Source organism: Myotis daubentonii, chromosome 2 (assembly GCF_963259705.1).
Source record: "Myotis daubentonii chromosome 2, mMyoDau2.1, whole genome shotgun sequence".
Lineage (NCBI taxonomy): Eukaryota > Metazoa > Chordata > Mammalia > Chiroptera > Vespertilionidae > Myotis > Myotis daubentonii.
In genome coordinates this window covers 75,450,736-75,476,723 of record NC_081841.1, presented here as the reverse complement: position 1 = coordinate 75,476,723, position 25,988 = coordinate 75,450,736, and the positions used below count along the sequence as shown (strand labels likewise).

At 35.9% G+C, this 25,988-nt stretch overlaps 1 protein-coding gene across 1 annotated transcript in view; it reads right to left on the bottom strand.

The window, feature by feature from the left end:
• Positions 1-25,988, bottom strand: part of ZDHHC17 (zinc finger DHHC-type palmitoyltransferase 17) — an 87,295-nt gene that overhangs the window by 37,192 nt on the left and 24,115 nt on the right. The window contains exons 3-7 of the mRNA XM_059683689.1: positions 19,690-19,812; positions 9,970-10,047; positions 9,003-9,147; positions 3,936-4,000; positions 3,124-3,286 (exon numbers count right to left, since the gene is read on the bottom strand). Coding sequence (XP_059539672.1) covers positions 3,124-3,286; positions 3,936-4,000; positions 9,003-9,147; positions 9,970-10,047; positions 19,690-19,812 — 574 coding nt within the window. The remainder of the gene's footprint in view (positions 1-3,123; positions 3,287-3,935; positions 4,001-9,002; positions 9,148-9,969; positions 10,048-19,689; positions 19,813-25,988) is intronic.

Genomic DNA, 25,988 nt, shown 5'->3' with positions numbered 1-25,988 from the left:
AAAACTGACACAAGGTGAATGTCAGTAATTCTGGATCTGACAGGAGACTTATTTCCTTTCATAATTGTAAACAATTGCTCACACCTTTATATTGGCTGGGCCACAAAAATAGTCGTTGTGAGCCGCATGTAGCCACGAGTTTGACATGCTTGCTCACATGGCAAGTTTTTTCCCAAATATCTTTGCATAATTGAGTCCTTCTCATCCGACAAATTCACAGCAAATGTCATCTCCGCAGAGACTTTCACAAATCACTCTCACATGATGTGGCTCCCTCAGCCCTCATCACTCTACTCCATTTGCCTATGTGAGCATGTGTGTTTAATTTACTATTGTCTATTCTCTCAATACAATGTAAATTCTGAGAGAACAGGGACTTCATCTTTCTTATACTGCGACTTCACAGCATTGAACATTGTTGAATGAATAAACGGCTTCCTTTAGAAGGTGGTGACTAGGCTTCAGCATATTAGGAATGCCAGATTCCAGTAGAATAGGCATCTGATACTTATTTTAATTACATAAAAAATGCATTCTAAAACAGAAATCTACTTTTCCACCAGTGTAGATAAAAAGATTATTTTTACTCGGAAAGTATAAATGTTCCCTGAGCAACTGAAGCAACTCCTTAGACTTTCTTTAAAAATAATGTCCCTCCAGAAACTATTAGGGAATTAATTACATTTAAAATATTCTTATCAATAAATAACCCTGATTGTACATGTCAGATAAAATGGAAATCTTCATAAAAAGAAAGTGACTAAAATAAATATCATGACAAAGTTCTACAGGCACAATAATTATTTTAACTATTGACACTAGATTCTGCAAAGTATTCACATGAACTGTACTAGTTAAGGAAGCTACATTCATTTATCCTATCTTGGCACCAAATAATTCATGTGTCTGAACCTAGAAAATATTAAAAATATGAGGCTCAAACCATTTAAATCTTTTCAAATATCTATTCTTACCACTACTTTTCTGTGTAAATTCATTATAGATTATTTCTCTTACTAAGACTAATCAAAAGCTTATGCAATGGTTAATGTGGAGTGCAAGTGTTCACTATTTATTTGAAAAGACATTAAATTTACAAACCACACCTCAACTTCTTAAAAATCATAATCAAAAAGAAATTATCTAAAATTTTATATGAATAGAATGATATTTTTAAATGTTCAAAATATATACGCTACTCGTTTCCAACTCCAGAATGGGGTAGTCATCTTGTCATAATTCCTTGGTATTACCGCAATTTTAATACTGATATGGCTCTTGGCAGTCTATGAAGATTCACTATTTGCCATATTGAAACTAGTTCTATCTTTTCAATAATATAATGCTAAAAATCTTAAAATGTATTCGGAGGCATAATTACTCTAGGAATGACTGGTAGCAAAAGAAAATAAAAAATAAAAATAGCACTCTAAAACAATTCAGGTTATAAAATATAAGGTAATCTCACTGACTTTTTTTCTTATAGGAATATTGGTCAGATTTAGTCAAACTCCTCCTTCCTTATACTTTAGGTCTTAATCCCTAACTTGCTAATTACAGTGTTATGAACCTTTCTGAGTTTCCTATTTAAAAATGCAAAATTTTATCCCCATAATTTCAGAGTAGCAGAGAAGTATATTACCTAAGTCATGACAATTAACAGTAAAGCTCAAGACTACACAAATCATCATTCAGTCAGTCACCAAATATTTAAGGGTGCCCATCATGTGTCAGGCACTATGACATGTTAATTTGCAGACAAGACCGCTCTTATCACTTTGGGTAGGAACAAGAACTTTAAAAAAAAAAAAGAAAGAAAGAAAATGTGTCTGTTTTTTAAAAAATTTCTTAGTTTCCAATAAGGTATGTGATATTTACTTTTAAATATTTTTAATTAGACTCATTTCTAAATATTGGTTATATTAACTACATTAGCACCTTATATCTAGTCTAAGCTATTTCATTTAGTATTTAAGCTTCACTTGTAGAGTAATACGAGAGAGACATAAACAGATGCCCTGATCCAGCAGGAGATAACCTACTTTTTGATTGCCATTTCATAGTATTATGTGCTTGAACCCTTTTTATAGTTAATTACCACATATCCCTTAGAAATTTAAAAAACATGACTCAGAAAATATTATGGTTTATAGTCAAATTAAAGAACACTTGTCATTGACACAAAGTTATTTATGAATACACATTACTAAAAGATGATGTTTAAAAGTTTAGCACGGCTGGTGTGGCTCAGTAGTTGAGCATCAACCCATGAACGAAGAGGTCCCTGATTTGATTCCCAGTCAGGGCACATGCCCAGGTTGCAGGCTTGATCCCAATAAGGGTGTGTAGGAGGCAGCCAATTGATGATGTTTCTCTCTCATCAATGTTTCTAGGTCTCTAGCCTTCTCCTGCTCTAAAAGCAATAAAAACATTTAAAAATATAAAAGTTTAAAGTCATTTCACAAAATCTGTTGCTAAAAAACAGGGTAGATCCTTAAGCTTTAAAAATGAGAATGGTTACCCAAAATTTAAGACTACCAAAAGAACATTCTTACAAATATCCATAAAATATCTACAAATTTCAAAATGCTCAGAGTATAAATGATAATTGAGCTTTGCTTAGATGATTTTGTGTACTTTTCCTGGATCAGTCCAGCATTTGGAGGAGAGAGGTTCTCTTTATAAACATCACAAAGGTGTTTATCAAATTTAAAGGTTTTGACCTTTAACATAAAAGACAATAAATGACCTAGTCAAGGAATTACTAAAAGTTATTATGGGTAATGTGGTTTAAGTATAAACTTGTGATTCTCTGTAATGATCTTCTTAAAGAAACCAAAACACTATTCCCTTCAGCTATAAAAATACAGATTATATCATTTCCAAAAGTAATTAAGAATTCACTAATGAAAAGGCCACCAAAATCTGAAAATTACTTCAATACTAAAAGATGAAAGTAAATAAACCAGTCTTTCAAAAAAAATTTCTTGCATGAAGGCAAATAGTTGAGCTTAAATAAGAAGTTCTTCATCTTTGATAGTTTGTGAAAAAACCTGGTTTATTGAGAAATTTGTTTCTTATAGCCACATTTTACATAGCATAATAAATATAGGATACTTTTACCTTGATATTCTGGGCATCAACATTAGCTCCAGCTTCCAGAAGCAGACTAATGACTGTGGTATTCCCTGCTAGTACTGACCAATGCAAAGCAGTGTTTTTGTGATACTTGTCACCAAGGTTAACTGAAACATTGAATGTTAAAAGCAATCTAGTTGGATCCACACTGAAAAGGAAAAAAGAAACAACAACAACAACAACCCTAATTTCAATTATAGAAATCATTACAGATACTAAACTGACTGTGTTTGTATTCGCATTCCATCTTGGAACACTTCTAATCTAACCTATACTCAACAACTTTATAATCACAAATGAGATAACATTTTAATATGAAATATTAAGTATGTGAAATACTATATAAAGTAATACAGTTCTAAGAGAGAGCATACTTGGTCCTGATATTTTCTTTTTTGATCCTGGAATTATGTCTTTAATATTTATATAATTAAACAATTATATTTTTAAAATATAAATCTGGATTGTTCCAAAAATGATTTAAGGCAACTTACTAATATATAAAACTTGTTAATATGCAAATAACATGAAAAAATTCATTGCTTTTTTAAAAAAGATAACATCCTCTTCCATTCTTAGAAATTGTTGAAAGAAAATAGATTAAGGTACTATATTACTAAGGTAAGGGTAAGCATAGAGACTCAAACATCCAAAAAGGTTATTTGTCATATACTATGTATTCATAATGAAAAATTTAAGTATTAACAAGTATAACATTAACTGCTTTCTCTTTTCAACTATTTACATTTTATTATGCTGAAAATGATATGAATAAGTATTTTATAATGCATACATACCTATGTGTTCTATAAGCTGCCCACATTAAAGGTGTCATTCCATTCTGATCCATCATATCTACATCCTGATAAAGTAAAAAAATTAAAAAAAAAATTTACTAAATTCCTAAACAATTTACTTGAAAAAATCTAATTTACATATCATAGGAGAAGCCAATATAACACTACTCAATCATGGGTGATTTATCAAACTTTTTTTCTTAACTTCAAAGTAAAACTATTCAGTCACTAATTATTTTAATGTGTATGTAAATATTTAATTGATGTATATATTAAAGATATATTTAACATATATTTATAGTTTTCCTTTTTAAGATGCATTATTAATCAGCCTTTCAATGTTTTGCATTTAAAGATCTTCACCTACTCTTGATCTTTCAGCCACAAAAGATAGATTAAATGATTAAAGTCTTTAAAAAACTTAATTTATACTAATTCATAATAAAAGGGAATAATAAAACTCTGTTTATTCCTAGGCATTTCAAAACAATGAATAAAAGACCTATCTTTTTAAACAATTAAATAAATTTGATGTTTTTTCTTCAGTCTATCGTTATGCATATACACTTTTAGAGTTAAATAATTCTGCAAAGTTCGTGGTGATAAAGCAGTTCTCTGCCTTACTCCTCACTATTTTCACCTTTTAGTCCATTATTTTGGTATTTACCTCTGTATCTTAAAATAAAATGCTTAAATTGCTACTTTTTGATTTTTCAATTTTAGGCATTATCTTCGGAGACCCCCTCAGTTTGCAAAATGAGAATTTCTCTCTTTCTTCTCCCTGTGCCATCACAAGTATATACCTTTCTTGTTCTTCCCTCTCAAGAGAATTGTAATTTTGGTTCTAAAACATTTGATATTTACATTATTATAAAAATGTGACTATTCCCAGCAAAATCATGTAGTAAATCATGATTACTTTTCTTCTACACCCAACTTTTTGCTTTACTTGGCACTATCTCCCCCCGCTCCCCCCCCCCTCCGCCCCGCCGCCCCCAGCCCTTTGCTTAGTTTTTTGTGTGTTTTTTCAAGCAAATTGAAATGGAAACTATCACCTACTCAACCAAAACTCTTCCCAAATTATCCAAGTCTAACTTCAAGACATTCTGATGTATCAGGGATTCTATCAGTTTCACTTCCCTAAAATTCTCTCTCCTAATTCACTCCAATCTGGACCCATTAACCTATATGACCAAAGCATCCGTCTCATTAACTACGAGTTATCTGAGGATCAAAATTATGTTAAATTCACATATTCTCAGTGCCCAGCACAGTAGATGATAAAAATTCATTCATTAAATGAAAAGACATGTTTATTCATCTACTCCTGGAAAAGGCACAGGCTTTAGAATAAGACAGACATGGTTATGAATTCCGAGCTCTACCACTTAATAGCTATAAGACTGGAAAAATTACTTTAATTCTAAGCCTCAGCTTCCTCATCTAAAAATATAAATACAAATAATGGCTATAAGACCCTTGTAATGATTAAATGGAATCCTATGTGTAAAGCACCTAGTCCAAAGCCTGGAAAATAACAGATATTCAACAAATATTAAGTTTCCTCTTCCCCCTTTCCCCATCACCCACTCCTGAATTACATTAAATCAGCAGTTCTAATCTAACCTGTTATCTAATTACCAGTCAGTGAAGAGAGAGCAGATTTACAGTGAGTACACTTTAAAACACATATCTCTATGCAGCAGTTCTCTGTGAGCCATTATTACTGATGGGAGTATGTCTCAAATGTCAATATTATCCAAGTGTATTGAGGCAGAAAAAAAGCTGAGAACCACATTAGACAAACTAGAACACACATGTTTGGATGTTGTCATTAGTTTAGTGCCTCATCATGAATAATGTAATTAAATGCTATGGCTTATCTATTATAAACCCATTTCTGGATTTACTTTAAATATTTTGGGGAACATTTCATGTAACCTCACACAATATTTCCAACACTATATACATTGATTTTTTTAAATTAAAAAATCTTCTCTAAAAAAATGGCGAGCTTCCTTGTTTATTACAGGGGAGTTAAGTACTTTATCTTATTTTACTTCCTTCAGCTGTCATGGTTTCAAGAAAGCTCAACTAAATCTGATGCCCAATTAAAACAAACAGGTAAATTATTATGTTTAGATTTTTTCTTCCTTTTTGTAAGTCTTTTCATATCCTTTTAAAAAAGTGATGGCATTAAAAATATCAATAAATAAAAAATGTAAAATTATGTCACATCTCTAGAGTACTTAAAAGAAAAATGAAATTCAACCTTTTCTCTCTTTGGCTCAGGATTTAAAACTTGGTACTTCTTTTCCAATTACAGCCTGGATGTATGGGTATCTCTATTAGGAAGAATTAACAAGCCCAGATCAATAGCTTATGGGAATTCCATGATTAACAGGGATCCGTAACTTAGCATTTTCCCTTTTTCTCCTGAAAATCATCCAAAAGAATTGGTAGTGAGCACTAAATATATTTAGTGGTATAACTAAAATGAAACATTTGTGAAGAATAGAATGATAAACTGTATGGAAATGTTATATGTCCTAAAAATGTAAAATTGCTCCAATTAACAAAAAATTGGGGGAAGGGAATAGAAAAAGAAGGTTGACAAAAAGTATGATGAGTGCCTAATCTTTAATAGTTGTAACTCAAAGGATGTTATTTAAAGCTGAAAAATCAAGTAACAGAAATGTAGTTATATTTATCAGAACAAAGTTAGTACTAAGAAAAAACAGTATTATTGACTAAAGTCAGTGAAAGAGAAGAAGAAATAAAAATACACTTATTACTGCTTATACTTCGGAACTAATCAAAACTAATAGAATTTGTTTGAACACTGATTGAAGAGAGAGAATTGTGTGACTATCTGAGGAAAGGATTTATGAGCAGAAGAAACAGCAAACACAAAGGCCCTAAGACAATAACATAACAGAGTTGCTCAAGAAACAGCATGACTGGGATAATTAAAGCAGAGTAAGATGGCAGAAGTTAAGTTCAAAAGGTATCCAGGGCTACATCACATAGGCCAGGAAGGACTTTGGACCCCATTCAAAGTATAATGTAATGCACGTTAGAGGGGTGTGCTTTACAACATATTAGAGTATACAAGGTAAAAAATGCTGGGAAAATATATATGAAACTGTTAAAGGAAGTAACCTCATTGGGGAATAGAGGGGAAGGAGAAGTAAGATTTCATTTTCTAACTCATACTCTTCTATTATGTTTGAATAATTTAATTATGCATGTGTTACTGCTGTAAGCAGAAAAATAATTTACTTATGAAAAAGAGTAATTATTTGAAAGACATCTATCACCATCATCATGCATTTATTATACAAAAAGTACCATGACAGGTAGAAACCATTGCTCTTTAATAATTTTATAGCCTCCCTGCAGGCCACACGTTTGACATGCTTGGAAAAGATTACTGAAATCATCCAAATTCTAAAATTAATGCACTAACAAAAAGACCAGGAAGACTCAAAGATTTACACTTTTCTTACCTAGTTAAAAACTGAAAGAAAAAAATGAGTAATATGAAATTATATCTGTAATACAGAAAGCCATTAAAGATACTGTCATATGGTATGGCACTACCTACTCCTTCAACCACCAGTCTAGAAGAAACTGTGGGAGAACAAGGATAATCCCCTGTTTTTGGTCTCCAATGATGGCCCCCAGTAAACCTCACCTCCCGGTATTCAAGCCCTTGCGTTACCACTTGGAACATGGTCCGGCTCCGTCATTTGCTGTAACTGAAAAAATGGAGAAATGCTGCTGTGCCAGTTCAAGACCTAAGACTTAAAAAAGGCAAAACAGCTTCTACTTCTGTTCTGTTGGGACCTATGAGCCACCGTAAGTCCACTTCCCCTGCTGCAGAGACCACATTGCAGGCAGGGGGCGCGAGGGGAGGGTACTGTGGAGAAGGTCTGAGACTGCATGGAGAAAAAGATAGAGGCCAAGCTGTCTCAACATTCCAGTTGAGGCCAGCCTTTTAGCCATTCCTACCAAGGTACAAAGTATGTTTAAGTGAGCTACCCTCTAGCTCAGCTGAGCTCCCAAATGACTGCAGCTCCCAGCGATTATCACAAGAACCACCTAGTCAAGGCCAAACCACAGAACTGTGAAATATAATAAATTCTGGTGTTGTTCTTAAGCCATCGATTTTGGGGTAGTTTGTTAACACAGTAATAAATAAACTCCCCCTTCCAGAAATTAACTTAAACAGTTTATGTCTCTTTTCCTAAGCTATAATGCACAAACACAACTGTCATTGCTTGACACTGCCAACAACAAATACCTTAAGGGATTCATAAAATAAATACTATTCAAATTCTAAATCAGCATAATAGTTTAAATTAAAATAAATATAGGTTAATTACAATCAACTCAAATCATTTGTTTTACTCTTATAATAAGATCCTTAGCTATAAAACTAATATTTAAGCATAACCAGAAAAAATACATGAAAGAAAAACTGAGTGGCATTACTTTTAACAAAATACATTTATTACAAAAACATGATACATATAAACTTATAATATTTAACATGATTATAGTCAATGTACATTCAAGAAAAATCAGACAAACCACTTAAATCATGAGACGTTTTCTGGCATTTGTGAAGCAGCATTATTTTATTTAGCAGAAACTGAAAAACTGATCTTAAAGAATTTACCTCCCTCGAGAGGTACTTAATATAGAAAATAGCCAGTAATATGTTCAAAAAGTTTAAATGAATTCAGATGATATAGTTTTTAAAATACCTAAATTTTCTTCCTTACTTTCTGGGATTCACCTCTGTCACTCTCGGAAATAAAAAAGCCCAACTTAATGGACTATTATGTGTTCATGATTATCTTCCTTATTTTTATGTTAACTACATAAAGTATCACATAGCTGAATATCAAACTAATTACTGTATATATTTATTTCTTCTCTTCATCCATCAGAAAGTATTATTTAAATATTACCAGGTTATTACATTTGTAACACCAATGATATCAGGCATTTAAACCATGAAGAACATCTGATTAAAATCCACCATTGTGATTTTTTTACCTGTCCTTTTGCAATGAGATAAGCAACAATTGAGGTATGTCCAAATTGAGCAGCCAGATGAATACAGCTACATCCTTCTCCATCAATTAATGAAGGATCTGCACCATATTTCATTAGTTGCACAACCATAGATAGATGTCCTTGTCTAAAACATAAAAGAATAAACAGTTAGATATACAGTTATTTCAAATAGTATCCTCTGGAAAGATCTTTTTTTTAAACAGGGTAATGGTAAAAAAAAAAAAAAGATACCACAAATACCTTTAGAATTATTTTATAACAGGCATATGTGTCAAGATACATTTAGGGTTCATGGTTCTTAATTCTTAACTGGAATAACTGTCCTTGGAAATTTAGATACTCATACCTTCTTTAAATCTGTAATAAATAGTTACTATATTCCACCATGATAGAAATTGTTTGATAAACTGGGCAACTTCTTTAATTGTAATATATATAGGCTGCAAAAGTATTATTACATTTACAAGTCTAAAGTTTAACCAATCATATAACTAACTGGATTAACATAAACATAGTTCATTCCCTAAGGACATTTTGGACAATAAACTTTCTGAACCTAACTTGGTTCAGAAAGCAGCAGATAGAGTCTTGGAATTAGGAGAGCTGTATAACATGCTAGACAGTCTATGGACAGAAGACACTCAGATTATTAAGCTTTACTTACCTCACAAGTTTACTGTAGACTAAGTCAAACAATACACATGAAAGAATTTTGTAAATTACAAAGTATAACATAAAGGTTTTTTTTATGATGCCTTATTTGTTATGTCTTTAACTTTTATCCTAATGCAGGTAACATTGAACAGCAATACATTAGTATAATGATGCTAATACTATTGGCATAATACGTTTTCCTATTCATTATAGCATATCATTAAAAAAGTTGCTTAGTTACAGACTAATAAAGAAACCAAAAGGAAAAATAAATCCAGAAGCAGATTTAAACCTTGTGGCCCAATGCAATGGAGTTGAATTTAGGTCTCCTCCAAGCTGATCCACAATAGCACCTTTCGAAATGTAGTATCTATAAGACAAAATTTTAAATAATTTAGACAACTTTCATTTTCTATTTTTAAGAAATTATGTAAAAAAAAAGAAAAATGTTTTTCATTTTAGATCTCAAACTAGTTTATGCCTTTAAAGATAAATGATCATTTGTGAGAGTTTAAAAAAATATATCTAGCAGAATTTTACATCAAACACATCACCTTCTTTTGTTCTAGAAGTAAAAGGAAAAAAATTACAATTTGGTAATAGCAATACCAAAAAACAATCATGTGAAAAAGCAAGCAAGAAAAAACAAAAAAACAAGCAGTCAGAGAACCCCAAAGACTTGGTTCAGAAAGCAGCAGATCTTGGAATTAGGAGAGCTGTACAACATGCTAGAGCCAGCCGTGGGCAAACTACGGCCCGCGGGCCGCATCCGGCCCGTTTGAAATGAATGAAACTATTGAAAAAAAAGACCGTACCCTTTTATGTAATGATGTTTACTTAGAATTTATATTAGTTCACACAAACACTCCATCCATGCTTTTGTTCCGGCCCTCCAGTCCAGTTTAAGAACCCATTGTGGCCCTCGAGTCAAAAAGTTTGCCCACCCCTGTTAGACAGTCTATGGGCAGAAGACACTCAGATTATTAAGCTTTACTTCCCTCACAAGTTTACTGTAGACTAAATCAAACAATACACATGAAAGAATTTTGTAAATTATAAAGTATAGCATAAAGGTGTTTTTTTTTATGATGCCTTGTTTGTTATGACTTTAAAGCTGTGTTGCTTTTTTTAAAAAAAGAAAGAGCAACCTCACTGCTTAATATATTAATGTCATAGCACCTTGATACCCTGTGAAATGAATAAGACTTAGCTGCCTCTTATAATACTTGCTTTAAGAATTATCAATGCAATGACTCTTGAATATAGTAAATGATTTACTGGTGGTCCGTGAGGTCCAAAAGGTTGGCAACCTCTAGTTTAAGGAAACTTTTGGAGCAGCAATTGCCAACCGGTGGTCCACAGACCTCTGGTGGTCCATGAGGTCTGAAAGGCTGGTTACTGCTGATTTAAGGCATTTTAATGTCAAATGCTTGCTGATGTATGTATATTACTGGGGCTCTTAATGCAATCACTCTTAATATACACAATTCTAAACATTTAATATATTCATATTTACATACTTGATTCAGAAATTTTCTGCTTTATATAAATGTTTATTAAACTGGTGCTTATAAAGCATTGTGCAGTGAGGAGTCCAACTCCACTCTATCATGTAAAATAGTTTGAAGTAACTTAAAATATTTCCATACTAAAATATTTTCTGTCCAAAATATCACAGTTTTAAATTCTGTAAATTAGAACAAAAATACAGAATGTTTGTAATCTGAACAAAGACATTTAACTAGTCCTAAATTGCTTCTTAAGGTACCTGGCAGAGATTATATAATAGCTAAAAATTATATCTTGAGCCCAAAGAAAAGTACAGCTCAAAAGAATAGCTTTGATAGAAAATATTTTCCGAAAAATTTCAACTGGGATTAAAACAAATAAATTTGATTGCCTTCTCTATAGTCAATATATCTGTTCCAGAGAATTATTTTTACTCACATTTCAAATACTTTCTAGGGCTAGGACAATAAGCAATTTCCAACATGGTTTTAAAATATAACTTTGTTTTCAATAGGATGGGGGAATTTTTTTTTCCTCCATGCTAAAAAAGAATCACTCCTATTACCTTTTCATTATAAACTCCTGAAAGAGAAGTACTACTATCCTATATAATAAAAGGGCAATATGCAAATCGACCCAACAGTGGAATGACTGGTTGCTATGATGCACACTGACCACCAGGGGGCAGATACTCAACGCAGGAGCTGCCCCCCTGGTGGTCAGTGCACTCCCACAGCGGGAACGCTGCTCAGCCAGAAGCCGGGCTCACAACTGGCAAGCACAGCGGCCATGGCGAGAGCCCCTCCAGCCTCCACAGCAGTGCTAAGTCTGTCCGACTGATGGCTTAGGCCCACTCAGACATCCCCCGAGGGCTCCCGGACTGTGAGAGGGCACAGGCCTGGCTAAGGCAACCTCCCCCTGCCCTGAGTACACGAATTTTGTGCATCGGGCCTCTAGTATTTTATAACATGTTATTCTTTGTAGCTATAAAACCCTAGCTCAAAACTATACTCCTGAGATTGTATACTTCTTATTTTTAAACTAGAATTTTCCTGCAATACTAGAAAAAAGTTATTATCACGGAATGCTATTGCAAGTACTAATGATCCCTAGGTATTGAGAAAGGACCATCAATGAACAAGAGATATCAACAAGCGTTCGAAAAATGAAAAGCAAATTGCTAAAACTCAAATGTCTCCAGAGGAGGACACCAATGAGAAGCAAACCAGAATATATTATAAAACCCTAGAAAAGCTGAGATTAAAGTCAATTGTTACCTCCAAAGAAAGTAATAAGAAGCTGGACTGTAAACATAAACACTGGCTGAAAGTCAATATAAGTTACTAAAAAATTGTTTTCTGACCTACATACTCCATGAAAGGGAGTATTTATTTAACATCACAAATAGGCATTTTAGTGACATGGAAGCAATCAAGCAGCTGAAAGAAAAGTATTCACTGATTTAACAGTACAGTGTACACTATACTGCTAAATCTTAAAATGTGACTACTCAAATTTTTAATATTATTGTAGTAGTAATTCAAACTCTTAAAGTTCTGATTCATTCTTACATCCTTAAAATTCATGGTATGGTGGTGACTTAGTCTTCAGCCTACCAGTGGTCGGCAAACTCATTAGTCAACAGAGCCAAATATCAACAGTACTTCTTCAAAATAGACTCGCCCAGGCCAAAACCCGACTTATGCGCATGGGCCACGAAGTTTCAATCGCACTGTACGCGCGCCCGCACGTGGTATTTTGTGGAAGAGCCACACTCAAGGGGCCAGAGAGCTGCATGTGGCTCGCGAGCCACAGTTTGCCAACCATAGGCTAGGCCAGTGATGGCGAACCTTTTGAGCTCGGCATATCAGCATTTTGAAAAACCCTAACTTAACTCTGGTGCCGTGTCACATATAGAAATTTTTTGATATTTGCAACCATAGTAAAACAAAGATTTATATTTTTGATATTTATTTTATATATTTAAATGCCATTTAACAAAGAAAAATCAACCAAAAGAATGAGTTCGCGTGTCACCTCTGACACGCATGTCATAGGTTCGCCATCGCTGGGCTAGGCCCATGTTGATTTTAATAGTCAATCATCAGTGTTTGCCAAAAGGTGTTTTCTGTGCACCTTTACCCAAGAAGTTTGAGCCTCTGGGAATTAAGTCAAAGAACCATATAAAACACTTTACTAAAAATGTAGCAATCCAGTGAGAGTTTACATACTGAACAACAAGAATTCCAAGCCATTTTCCTTGCTCTGGTCAGCAGGTAGCTAGACAGATGGTTAGGCCCATCCCACAAATTAGAAGATTCTTCTAGAGCAACTGAACAACCCAAGAGAAAAACCTCCATAAAAGGACATTTGGGAGGCTCCTAATGTAAATTCTCTAAGCCTCACAGCTTCCAGGGTTGTTGTTTTTTTAAGATTTTTATTGGTTTTTAAAGAAAGAAGAAGGAAGAGGGTAAAAAAGCGAAACATCGATTGGCTGCCTCCTGGAGACAAAGCCTGCAACCTGGGCATGTGCCCTGATGGGGAATCAAACTGGTAGCCTTTCAATGCATTAGACAACATCCAACCAACTTAGCCACACTGGTCAGGGCATAATCAGGTTTTTTATGTCTCTCCTAAATATGAACAGCCAAATAGGACTAGACAATTAAGTGAAAGTTCAAATATGGAAGAAGACCAAAATAAAACAAGCCTAAAATAGATAATATACAGAGAAGAAAAACTTAACACAACAAAAGTTACAATTAATAGCCTCCAAAAAAATAAGAGACTATATACCTATGATAAAAGAACCAAATTTTTCTTTAAAGATAGGGGGAAACAGAAGAACTGCTTAAAAACTGAAAATGTGTTAGATATAATTAGAAATGAAAAGAGGGATTAGAAGATAAATTAAGAAACTCTCTTCAAAGTATAATTGCTATACTGGGAGACAAAAGGTAGCTAGAATAAAGCTATAAAAAGAAAAAAATTAATTTGGTTGGTTCCAGTATCTAACAAGTAAGAGTTCCTGAAAGAAAAAAACAGAAAATAAAAATGAGGCTCTCTTGAGGGCACAATGCAAAAATTCTTCCCTAAACTAAAAAGGCAAATTTCTAGGCTAAAAGTGGCAAATTAATGGCCATAAATTGAATTTTTAAATAAATAAAAACCCATCAATGCACAATAAACTTTCACAAAATTGGGGCTAAAGAAAAAAATTACATGTTGTCAAGAGTAATACGCCACACACATAGTTTGTTCTCAGAAAATTATAAGCTCCATATTTTTTAATAAAGGCCATCTATAAATATAAACGGCTAATATGCAAAGTGTCCCCTCAGGAGTTCGACCTGGAGACTGGGAGTTTGATCACTTGCTATGACGTGCACTGACCACCAGGGGCTGGCACAGAACATGGCTGGTGCGGTGTGCTGAGGGAACAAGGAAAGGAGGAGGCAGGGAGGCAAGGAACCTGAACCGCCCTGATCGCTGGCCAGGCCTAGGGACCCAACCCATGCACGAATTCTGTGCACCAGGCCTCTAGTATTTCTTAATAAAGCCTTGACTTGAAATCAGACACTCATGCATTGTTAGTTGTTGTTAATGAAGATCTTTAAGGTAACAACAGACTGTTGAAGACAAGAGGTTGAGCTAATCTTTTCTATTTTATTATTATTAAGGTAAAAGCTGAGAAATAGTTGAAAGACTTGCAATTGAAGACATTAATTAGGAATATAAACCTATCCAGGCTGAGTATCTCCTCCTTTTTAAAGTACATTTACTTTATATATCATCATCATGAAGGCGACCCAACTACTTTGCTTGTGGTAAGTTCCTTTAATACACATTCTGATAAAATGTTAACTGTTAGAAGAGACACTTGTCCATGGGTCTCTTGTGCTCCCATGTCTTGCTAGGTATACCAAAAATGCAAGGCCCTACCCACTCTTTACACAGGCCATTTCTCTGAGCTGTGTTTGCATCAAGCAGCCTTTAGAGATGAGGTAACGTCTTCCTCTGGGACAAAGAGCAAGCTTGCTTACCACTTACTATAAAGAAATTAATTCCCCAAGCTGCAACACAAACCTGCTGTGTGTGCTGCATCCATCTGGGCAATATCAAGCCACTCTTATAGGACCTAAAGAGCAAGAGGGTCCTATGCAAATACTATGTTCATGCTATTTGCTATGCTATGAATAATCAAGTCCTTTGTCTCTACTTGAGTCATGTATCTTCTGCCAGCATCCATGAAATAGAAGTAATATGTTGGAGTTTTTAAGTAGGGGGTAATTCCAAACCCAATAGTAAAAATTAATCTTGAGGCTATGAATACCAGTTGTTAGTGAAAACTATATTTACTCAGCATATGTTTGTTTTAGAAAAGTAACTTGCTAGACTATGTACTGTAAGAAATTAAGCTTACCCACCTGAAAATATAATATACACAGACACTATAATTTTTAACTCACTCTATAGTTACTGACTTTATTTTGTAACCTCACTAATCCATACGTGGTTTGGAACAATTTGTAAGGCATGTAGCATTAAGACTTTTTATCTGTATTTCTCACTTCAAACTTCCTTATATATTTCTAAACACAAGACAAAAGTGAATTTTTGATCAATAAAATGAAATCAAATGTATCTCACTATAATAGAGCAAGAAAATAACAAAGTAATGTTTTAAAATTCAGAGAAAACGACTTTTAATCTAGAAATCTATGCTCAGACAAACAACCAATAAGGTTTGAGGTCAGAAGATATTGTAACTACAAAACATTTACCTCCCAATCATTCTCTCCCTCAGCAAGCTATCAGGAAATGTGCTCTACTAAAACTAGGGAGCAAAGCAATAAAGATAAAAACCTGAGATCAGGAAACAGAGCAACACTGGAGCAAAGGGATTTCTCAGGACAATGGCAAAGGAAAGTCTCAAGACAATTGTATAGTAGCTTTAAAGGGCAAACAGTTTGGGCTGGAGCAGAAAGGTGGAAATCCAGGAAGAACTGATAAATGATCTGATACTATTTGCATATAGAGGGGTTTTACAGTTCTGACTAAGAGTATAGTAAGAATTAGTTATGACATATAGCAAATTGAACCAATTTTTAAAAATGAAGCACCTGGCCCCAGGAGTTTTGGCTCAGTGGACAGAGCATCAGCTTGCGAACTGAAAGGTCCCAGGTTCGATTCCGGTCAAGGGCACATTCCCGGGTTGTGGGCTTGATCCCCAATGGGGGACTTGCAGGAGGCAGCCGATCAATGATTCTCTCTCATCATGGATGTTTTTATCTCTCTCTCCCTCTTCCTTCCTCTCTGAAATCAATAAAAATATATATTTTTTTTAAATGAAGCAAATGTTACTTCAGACAAAAAACAGATTTTTACAGGAAAGAACAGATAATCATAGAAGACTCCTGGGGTTAGCAGTGAGAATTTATGTACTAACAATTTAAACTTTGCATAATGATTTAACTAAATCTATAACAGAGGTGAAGGAAGAAGTATTCGTGGTGAGGTGATCTAGGACATCTAGTTATCCCAAAGTAGAAAGCCAAAATATAATAACTGATAAATCAAAAAATAATAGTATAGAAGTTGGCAATATTCATTAAAATTCAAAATTCATCTTTCTAACTTTCTTACTCCTAAGAATTCTAAAGGTAGATATGAACATAAGCACAATGATATGTGAACAAGTACAGCACTGTTTGTACTAGTAAAAATACCAGAATCAACTATAAGGAAACCATTCATGAATTAAGTCCATATAATTGAATATTATACAGTTTAAAAAAAAAGAATAATGCAACTCTATTTGTACTAATCTGGAAAATCTCAAAGATATATAAATTAAATGAAAAGGCAGAATAGTGTTTACTATCATTTGTGTAAAGAAAATAATATTCTAGATAAAAGTAGCAATACAAATATATAAAATACAAGAGTGAATACTGAAAAAAATAGCTAACGTATTGAAAAGGGTTACTTTGGGGATACAGGACTCAGAGAGTGGGGAGGGATTGCTGTTTCCCATTGTAAGCCTTTAAGTACTATTTGATTTTTCCAAATCATTTATGTACTATTTTGATTAAAATGTATTAATTGAAAAAACTATAGGTTGTAGAAGGCTAGATATAATCTGAGCCAACCCTCATATTAAAGAAAACTAAAAAGCTCAATGAAATTTAAAAAACATTTCCTAAAAAGCAAAGCCTAAGAAGAGTAAGAGCATATATCAGGCCAAGATTCAGGAAAGGGTTAAAACCTAGAGAAGTTAGGAAACCACTTGGACACCATCTGCCTTAAAGACAAGGGTTGGGATTCCAAAAGGCTGTACTGTAGCAGTAATTAAGAACCAGAAATAAAACTGGCTTTAGCATGGTCTTCAGCCACTTGAGTGATCCAGAAAATCTAAAGCCTTAAAATTAAGTTAAAGTTGGGGCTAGCGTAAACAAATACCAGTAGAAATCTTCTCATCTTAGGCCTCAACTTACTCAACAAATAATTTTTCAAACACAATGTCTAATACATATTCAAATATAGTCAGACACACAACAATATAACAGATACAGACCCACACAGACTCAAAATGTTAAATATTCTCGGACAGACTATAAAGAAACTATATTTACTATGTCCAAGTATATAAAACAAGATAGAAAATTTCAGGAACAAATATTTAAGTATCACATATTTTTTTAAAAATTCTAGAACTTAAAAATAAACAAATTAGAAACACAATGAATATATTTAACAGCAGATTATACATAAACAGAGAATGAACTGCAAGATAACTCAGAAGTTTCCAAAATGAAGCAGAGACAGAAGAAGAGAACACACACAGAGAAGAGAGGATAAGAGGCAGTATACAATGAAAAGGTCAAACAGACATTTAACTGGTTTTCCAGAAAGAGAGCAAAAAGCGAATGGGGCAGAGTGATATGTGAAGAAATATGACTGAGATTATTTTCAGAACTGATGGAAACATCAATCCATACAATCAAGAATACATCATCATAAAACTGCAAAAAGCCAGAAACAAAAAGAAAATCCTAAAACATCCAGGAAAAACAGAAAGCCTCCATAAGCACAATACTTAAGACTGATTTCTCACCCTAGCCGGCTTGGCTCAATGGACAGAGCGTCAGCCTGTGCGGACTGAAGGGTCTCAGGTTTGATTTCTGGTTGGGGCACCAAAAAAAAAAAAAAAAAAAAAAAAAAAAGACTGATTTCTCAAAAGTAAAAGAAGCCAGAAAGCAGTGGAATATTTTAAAAATAAAACAAACAAAAGCTGTCAACCTAGATTTCTATACTATGTGAAAATTTCCTTCACTAATGAAGATTAAAAACATTTTCCTGCGTTGGAGGGTCATCCAATCCACCAAAAGGTTGTGGGTTCAATTTCAGGTCAGGGCACACACCTAGGTTGTAGGTTCAATCCCCAGTCAGGGTACATTCAGGAGGCAACCAATCAATGTTTCTCTCTCACATTGATGTTTCTCTTCCTTCCTCTCTCTAAAATCAATATAAATATATCCTCGGATGAGGATTAAACACACACACACACACACACACACACACACACACACACACACACACACACACAAAACATTTTCCCATGAGCAGAATTTGATATTAGGAGACCCACAGTGAAAGCAAAGGGACGGTTAGAGATACATAAAGGAAAAAAAAAGAATAAAATGAAAACATGCTCTCTGGAAGAAAGTGATTCATGGAGTTCAATGCTTTAGATATTACTTGCTTAATCTTTCTTTAGAACTCTAGGTGCAAATGAATTATTCTATGTGACATTAATATCTTACTTGACTCTGTGTGCTGTACTTAACTGCATACTTGCAAGCAGTTCTTTTCAAATTTGTCTTTATCTAAAGGTCTTATGTCCAAATTATGACTATTAAAACAGATTGACTAAGATTTCTATCATCTGACTCTGGCTTATTTAACTACCTGTTAGTAATACTAAACCAGCAGATTAACAGTAATAAAAATCATTTTATACTTGGTATGTATTCATCACTTATGCTAGTTTGAATAGTTAAATCAGAGTATTATTACCTATTATCTTTTTAACCCCTCTCTTTTCTTTTGTAACTCTTCCCCATAGAATTCATATTTAAAATGTGAGCTGCAAGGTGGACTGCCGGAGTTAACATCCTGACTCCAAACTTTATTAGCTGTATGTCAGTAGTGTATTTAACCTCTTTATGCTTCAGTTTCCACATTGCAGGATAGCAGTAATTGTTATTTTTCATACAAGGTTACTTCAAGAATTAAAATTAAAGGAAATATACATGGAAAAGTACTCAGCTCAGTATGACACATTAATAAGCATTCAATATATGTTAAAAACAAAACTTTTCAGGAAAAAAGGTACATAGAATCTACATTTTAAAAGCTATGATTGTTAGAAATTATTATTTTTTATAATAATTTCTAATATTTTTATAACTAATTACTTAAAAATACAGAAAACACATACTTGACTAAATCTATCCTATTGTTGATAGCAGCCCAATGGAGAAGTGTAACATTTTCTTTGTCTGGTTGTCGCACATCGTAACCTGCTTCCACCAATTCTCGGCAACGTTCATATATTCCATATCTTGAAAAAAAAAAATAGAGATTACTACTATTTGACAAGAAATTTAAAGCTAAAAAATAACATTTTCAGAAGAAAATAATGCTCCATTTTGATATCTGAAAATTAAAATGAACTTCTGAACATAAAATGCTACTTTTAACATATGAATATTCCAACAGATTTTACTAATCCATCTTATAGATGAGTTTTTGTCTCATCTATAAGAATGCAATATCTTATTAATTGGAAGAGAAAAGGATACCAAAAATCAAACATCTATCATTTACTTGTTTTTATTTATATCACTACTTATTTATACCACAAAACACTTGAGGCAGCTTATAAAAGTATATACAATTATTTTTTAAAATATCCTATATAATAAAAGGCTAATATGCAAATCGACCCAACAGTGGAATGACCGGTCACTATGATGCACACTGACCACCAGGGGGCAGACATTCAATGCAGGAGCTGCCCCCTGGTGGTCAGTGCACTCCCACAGGGGGGGCGCCACTCAGCCAGAAGCTGGGCTCATAGCTGGCGAGTGCAGCAGCAGTGGCAGGAGCCTCTCCCTCCTCTGCGGCAGCGCTAAGGATGTCCAACTGATGGCTTAGGTAGCACATCAGTTGGACATCCCCCAAGCTGTCAGTTGGACATCCTGCGAGGGCTCCAGGACTGCAAGAGGGCACAGGCCGGGCTGAGGGACCCCTCCCAACCCTGAGTGCACGAGTTTCGTGCACTGAGCCTCTAGTTAAGGACATAAAAGAGCAGTAACAAACAGCGTATCAATGACTTACATTAATATCAAGAAGAAAAGATGTTTTACAAGCCTCAGTCTTCTTTATTTCAAATTTAGCTTTGATATTCATGAAGGAAAATTTTAAAAGGATGTGTTGGAGTGGGAAGTGGATTGGGTTGGGGAAAGAGTCTTGTGAGTTCAAGCTAATGAACCATAAGAAAAAATCTACTGGGAGAGTTCTAGGAGAGATGCTCATATTTGATAAAGACGGTAGTGGCAAAGACCCTGATCCTTTCCCACCTTTCCGCTTTGGTAATTGTGAGGCAGCCTAAATTTTTAAAAACTTTTTATTATGGAAATTTTCAAGCATAAGCAAAAGTAGAAAGAATCTATATTATAAAAGGCCTGTGGTCGTCATGCCATAACGCGGAACGACCAAACAACTGGTCACCAGGAGGTGCACCTCTCAGTGCCTCCCCCCGCTCCCCCCCCCCCCCCCCCCCGCATCCATGAGCTGCTTGCAGCAGAGGGGCAGGGCTCATGCGAGGCTGGCGGGGCTCACACGGGGCCGACGCCCACGGCTCGTGCAGGGCGGGTCTGGGTCTCGCACGATTTCACACGCTGGGCCTCTAGTAGTACAATAAACCACCAAGAATCCACCCTCAAGCCTCAAGAACCATCAACTTTATTCTAAACAAAATACTGGGTCCTTGGAACTGAGACACAAAAGTATATTTAAATGACTATATTTGTAATTTCTTAATCAGAGTGGTCTTCAAAATGGGGAAGGCACCCCATAGGAAGAGGTCACAGTAGGAGTGGCACATTAATGGGACACTCAAAGCAAATATTAAAATTTCTACCTATATTCACATCTTACCTAATACAGAAATTAGGCTTTACTAATATTTGGTACAGACTTCACATTGCTATTCTCACTGGCTCTGTATTGCATGTGTACACTCACTCACACACACACACACACCCAAAGTAATCAACTTGAGGAAAGACCAAGAGTTCCACAAATTATAGTAGACAACAGTGATACCTTCTTCAATTCCTTGTTCTTTTTCAGAAAATTGTTTACATATGCCCAGTTCAGTGAACTAGGTATATTACCTTAAAGAGCAGAATCTACCTCACATTTTGAATGAAATAAGTGTCCATAAAAATCTTAACCATTCAAAAAATCACTGATTATTTTTCTAACAATTAAAAGTGAGTATGCATTCATTTTCCCTTTAACAAAAAAGACAAGTGTTCCAAATTGCTGGCTTTGCGTGTGAGGCGGGGGATAGTCATGCCAAAAAACTGTGAGTAGTATGCTAGCAACCATATATTCTTTAGAAGGGTAAAGATATTTAGTCTGTTCCCCTTCAAGGCAAAGGGAATAGTGAGAAAGTAACTATTTTTATTTCAGAAAAACTATAAAGAGAATATTTTTTAAAAACGTTTGGAAATATTTCCATCATTACGTAATACTAGAGGCCCGATGCATGAAATTCATGTAAGGGGCTCGACCCTTGCAGCCCCTCCCAGCCTTGGCCGGCCCTCGCAGCCCGGCTTCGTCCAGACGGTCATTCTGCTGTTTGGTCTAATTAGCATATTATCTCTTTATTATATAGGATAATTTCTGAAAGATTTAAATACATCACCTATAAAATCCTTCTCATGTAGACATACTGAAAAATTTTGATATAGTTTTCTAACATGTGTGAACCCATTTCTTGTAATTTCAAAAATGCCAAAGTCTGATTAATTCATAGTAACTGTCATCAGAAAATGGATATTTACAAGATAAAGATCAAAAAATATTTGCTTAGTGATTAACGCTGAAAAAGTAATGACTGTGACTTAGTAAATGCAGCATACATTGCAATTCTTCCATAAGGGAATTATGTTTCTTTGTGAAGTTATCCTTTTTTCAGCAATCAATCAATAATTAAATAATTAAAACAAAGTATCTAAAAAATCAATTTAGGATCAGATTTCTATATCATTTATACATATACCACCTAAAATAATAAGAAAGCCTGTTTAATTACACCACTCACTGTAAATAAAATTAATAAGACATTAAAGTACATATTTAATGTATACATAAAATATATACACCAATTTCCTCCAAATTGATCTATAAATACAATGAAATTCTAATTTAAATCCTAAATGAATTATCTCATGAAATTCCTAAGGAGAACCCTAAAAATTCATTAGTGAGAGTAAAAGGCCAAGAATAGCTGAGACCATTCTAAAGACTAAATGATTAAAACAATGTGGAACTATAAAAGATTAAGCAAATGGAAGAAAAAAGAGTATTTAGATATGGACCACAGAGTGACATCAGCATCATGGTAAAATAAGACTCCATCATTTTGTTCCCCCTCCAACAATAATTCTGTACTATTCACAGGCAAAGTGCCTCTGTGGAACTGTGGGATCCAGAACCATACATCAAGTGATCTGGGAGAAGTCTCACTCACCCATGTACTGGGTAATAGGAACAAAGACCTCTAACTCAGCTGTGGCCCCTGCAAATGGTCCATGATCTGGGCTGTAGTCTGAGAGCTCTGGAAAACACTGTTTTAGGCAACCACCTGTGGATGAGAGCCTTTGTGGAAGTCCAGGTTTCCAGAGAGGTTGCTGCACATTGTTTCAGCAGAACAATATGCAAGTTTGGACACACTGGAGAGGAGGACTGAATCATAAGCTACATGACCTGGGAGTGGGAAGAGGCTGGGAGAGCAGCAGACAGGACACTTGGAAGGTATATATATTTATTTTATGTATACATTAAGGGACACAGATCCCACTAAGTTCAAAGCAGACTCCATCAAAATACATAACTTTTACAAATTACAAAACGATAAAAGAACTCAAAATGGGTAAAGGATTTAAAATGGCAATTCACACAGGAAGAAACTCAAATGGTCAATAAACATAGGGAAGATATTCAACACCACTTGTAATCAGAGAAAGGCCCATCAAAACAGAGAAAACCCATATCACAACTGTCAAACTGACAATTATTAAGTATGACAAAACTAGAATTTAGTAAGAATGTAGTAAAAAAGAACTCTTTCGACAGTGGAAGTATAAACTGGCAAAGGCACTTTGGAAATCAATTTGGCAATAACTGCTAGTGTTGAAAAAGAATATCCTAAACAAGACAGAAATTCCACCTGAGTGTCTACCTTAGAAAAACTCTTGTTTATGTGCAGGGGAAACAAGTGGAAGTACATTCACTGACACAATGTTTGTAATAATGAAAAAGTAAAAGAAATGTTAAGTGTCCCTTAGTAAAGAGTGATACAATACAGTAATCCCCCTTCACCCTGGGGAGATGATTCCAAGACCTCTAGTGGATGCCTGAAACTATGAATAATACTGAACTCTACATATACTATGTTTTTTCCTATACATAGGAACCTATGATAAAGTTTAATTTATAAACTAAGTATAGTAAAAGATTACTAACAATAATAAAACAATTATAATATACTGTAATGTTATGTTAATATGGTCTCTCTCTCTCATGCTCTCAAAATATCTTATTGTATTGTACTCACCCATGTTGTGATGAGATGATAAAATGACTTAAATTGAGAACTTCACCTTTTTACTTAAAGGAAGCACTGTAAGGCTTCATTTTGGCATATCCAAATTGTGCTTTGGGGCCATCCTTAAGTAAAATAGGGGTTAGTTGAAAACAAGCACTGCGGTTTTCACCTTGACAGTCAAACTGATAACCAAGATGGCAACTACTAGTAAGTGACTAGGCAGGTAGCTTACATTCATAAATATGCTGGACAAAGGAATGATTCATGCCTTAGGTGGGATTCAATGAGACAGTGCGAGATTTCATCATACTGCTCAGAACAGTGTACAATGTAAATGTAAATTGTTTATTTTGGGACTTTTTCATTTAATATTTTTGGACAGTGGTTGATCATGGGTAACCGAAACTACAGAAAGCGAAGCCACAGATAAGGGGCGGACTCAGTCTGTACTATAAAGCAGTGAAACTGAATAAACTAGGTCTTTATTAACAACTAGAGGCCAGGTGCATGAATTCATGCACCAATGGAGTCCCTTGGCCTGGCCTGCAGGATCGGGCCAAAACCTGCTCTCCAACGTCCCCTAAGGGGTCCCGGATTACGAGAAAGTGCAGGCCAGGCTGGGGGAATCCAGCCAGTGCATGATCGGGCCAGGGAGAGATGTGAGAGGTTGGCCAGCTGGGGAGGAACCAAGGGAGGGGTCCAGGGTGTGTTGGCCCTGTCTCACTCAGTCCCAATCGGCCCGACCCCAGCAGCAAGTTAACCTACCGGTTGGAGCGTCTGCCCCCTGGTGGTCACTGCACATAATAGCGAGCGGTTGAGTAGCCTTAGCATATCATTAGCATATTACACTTTGATTGATTGAACGGCTAACCAGTCAAATGGACACTTAGCATATTAGGTTTTTATTATATACTAGAGGCCCAGTGCACAAAAATTTGTGCACTCGGGGGGAAGGTGGGGGTCCCTCAGCCTGGCCTGTGCCCTCTTGCAGTCTGGGACCCCTCGGGAGATAACGCCCTGCTGGCTTAGGCTTGCTCCTGGGTGGCAGAGGGCAGGCCCAATACCTAGGTGCAGCCCCTGGTTGGGCTCAGAGCAGGGCCAACTGGGAGTTGGGGTGCCGCCCCCCGTCATGCACAGAGCAGGGCGGATCGGGAGGTTGCGATGCCACCCCCAGTCACGCTCAGGGTAGGGCCGATTGGGGGGTTGGGGCACTGCCCCTGTCACACTCAAGGCAGGGTCGATGGGGAGGTTGCGGCGCCACCCCGTCACGCACAGAGCAGGGCCAATCCGGGGGTTGGGGTGCTGCCCCCTGTCACGCACAGAGCATGGCCCATCAGGGGGTTGAGGAGCTCCACCCTGTCACTCAGAGTAGGGCCGATAGGGGAGTTGGGGCACCGCCCCCTGACACACACAGAGCAGGGCGGATAAGGGGGTTGGGGCGCTGCCCTCTATCACCCACAGAGCAGGGCCGATCAGGGGGTTGGGATGCCACCACTCTCACTCAGGGCAGGGCCGATGGGGAGGTTTTGGCTCTACCCCATCACACACAGAGCAGGGCCCGTGGGAGGGGTGGGGGTTGTGGCGCCGCCCTCTATCACTCACTGAGCAGGGCCAATCAGGGGGTTGGGGCGCCGCCACTCTCACTCAGGGCAGGGGCGATGGGGAGGTTATGGCTCTACCCTGTCACACACAGAGCAGGGCCCGTGGGGGAGGGGGGGAGGCGTTGGGGCGCCGCACCCTGTCACACACAGAGCCGCAGGGCAATCAGAGGTTGGGGAGCTCCCCCGTATCAGGCACAGAGCAGGGCTGATCAGGAGGTTGGGGAGCCTTCCCCTGTCACGAACAGAGCAGGGCGGATAGGGAGGTTGTGGCCCTACACCCTGTCACACACAGAG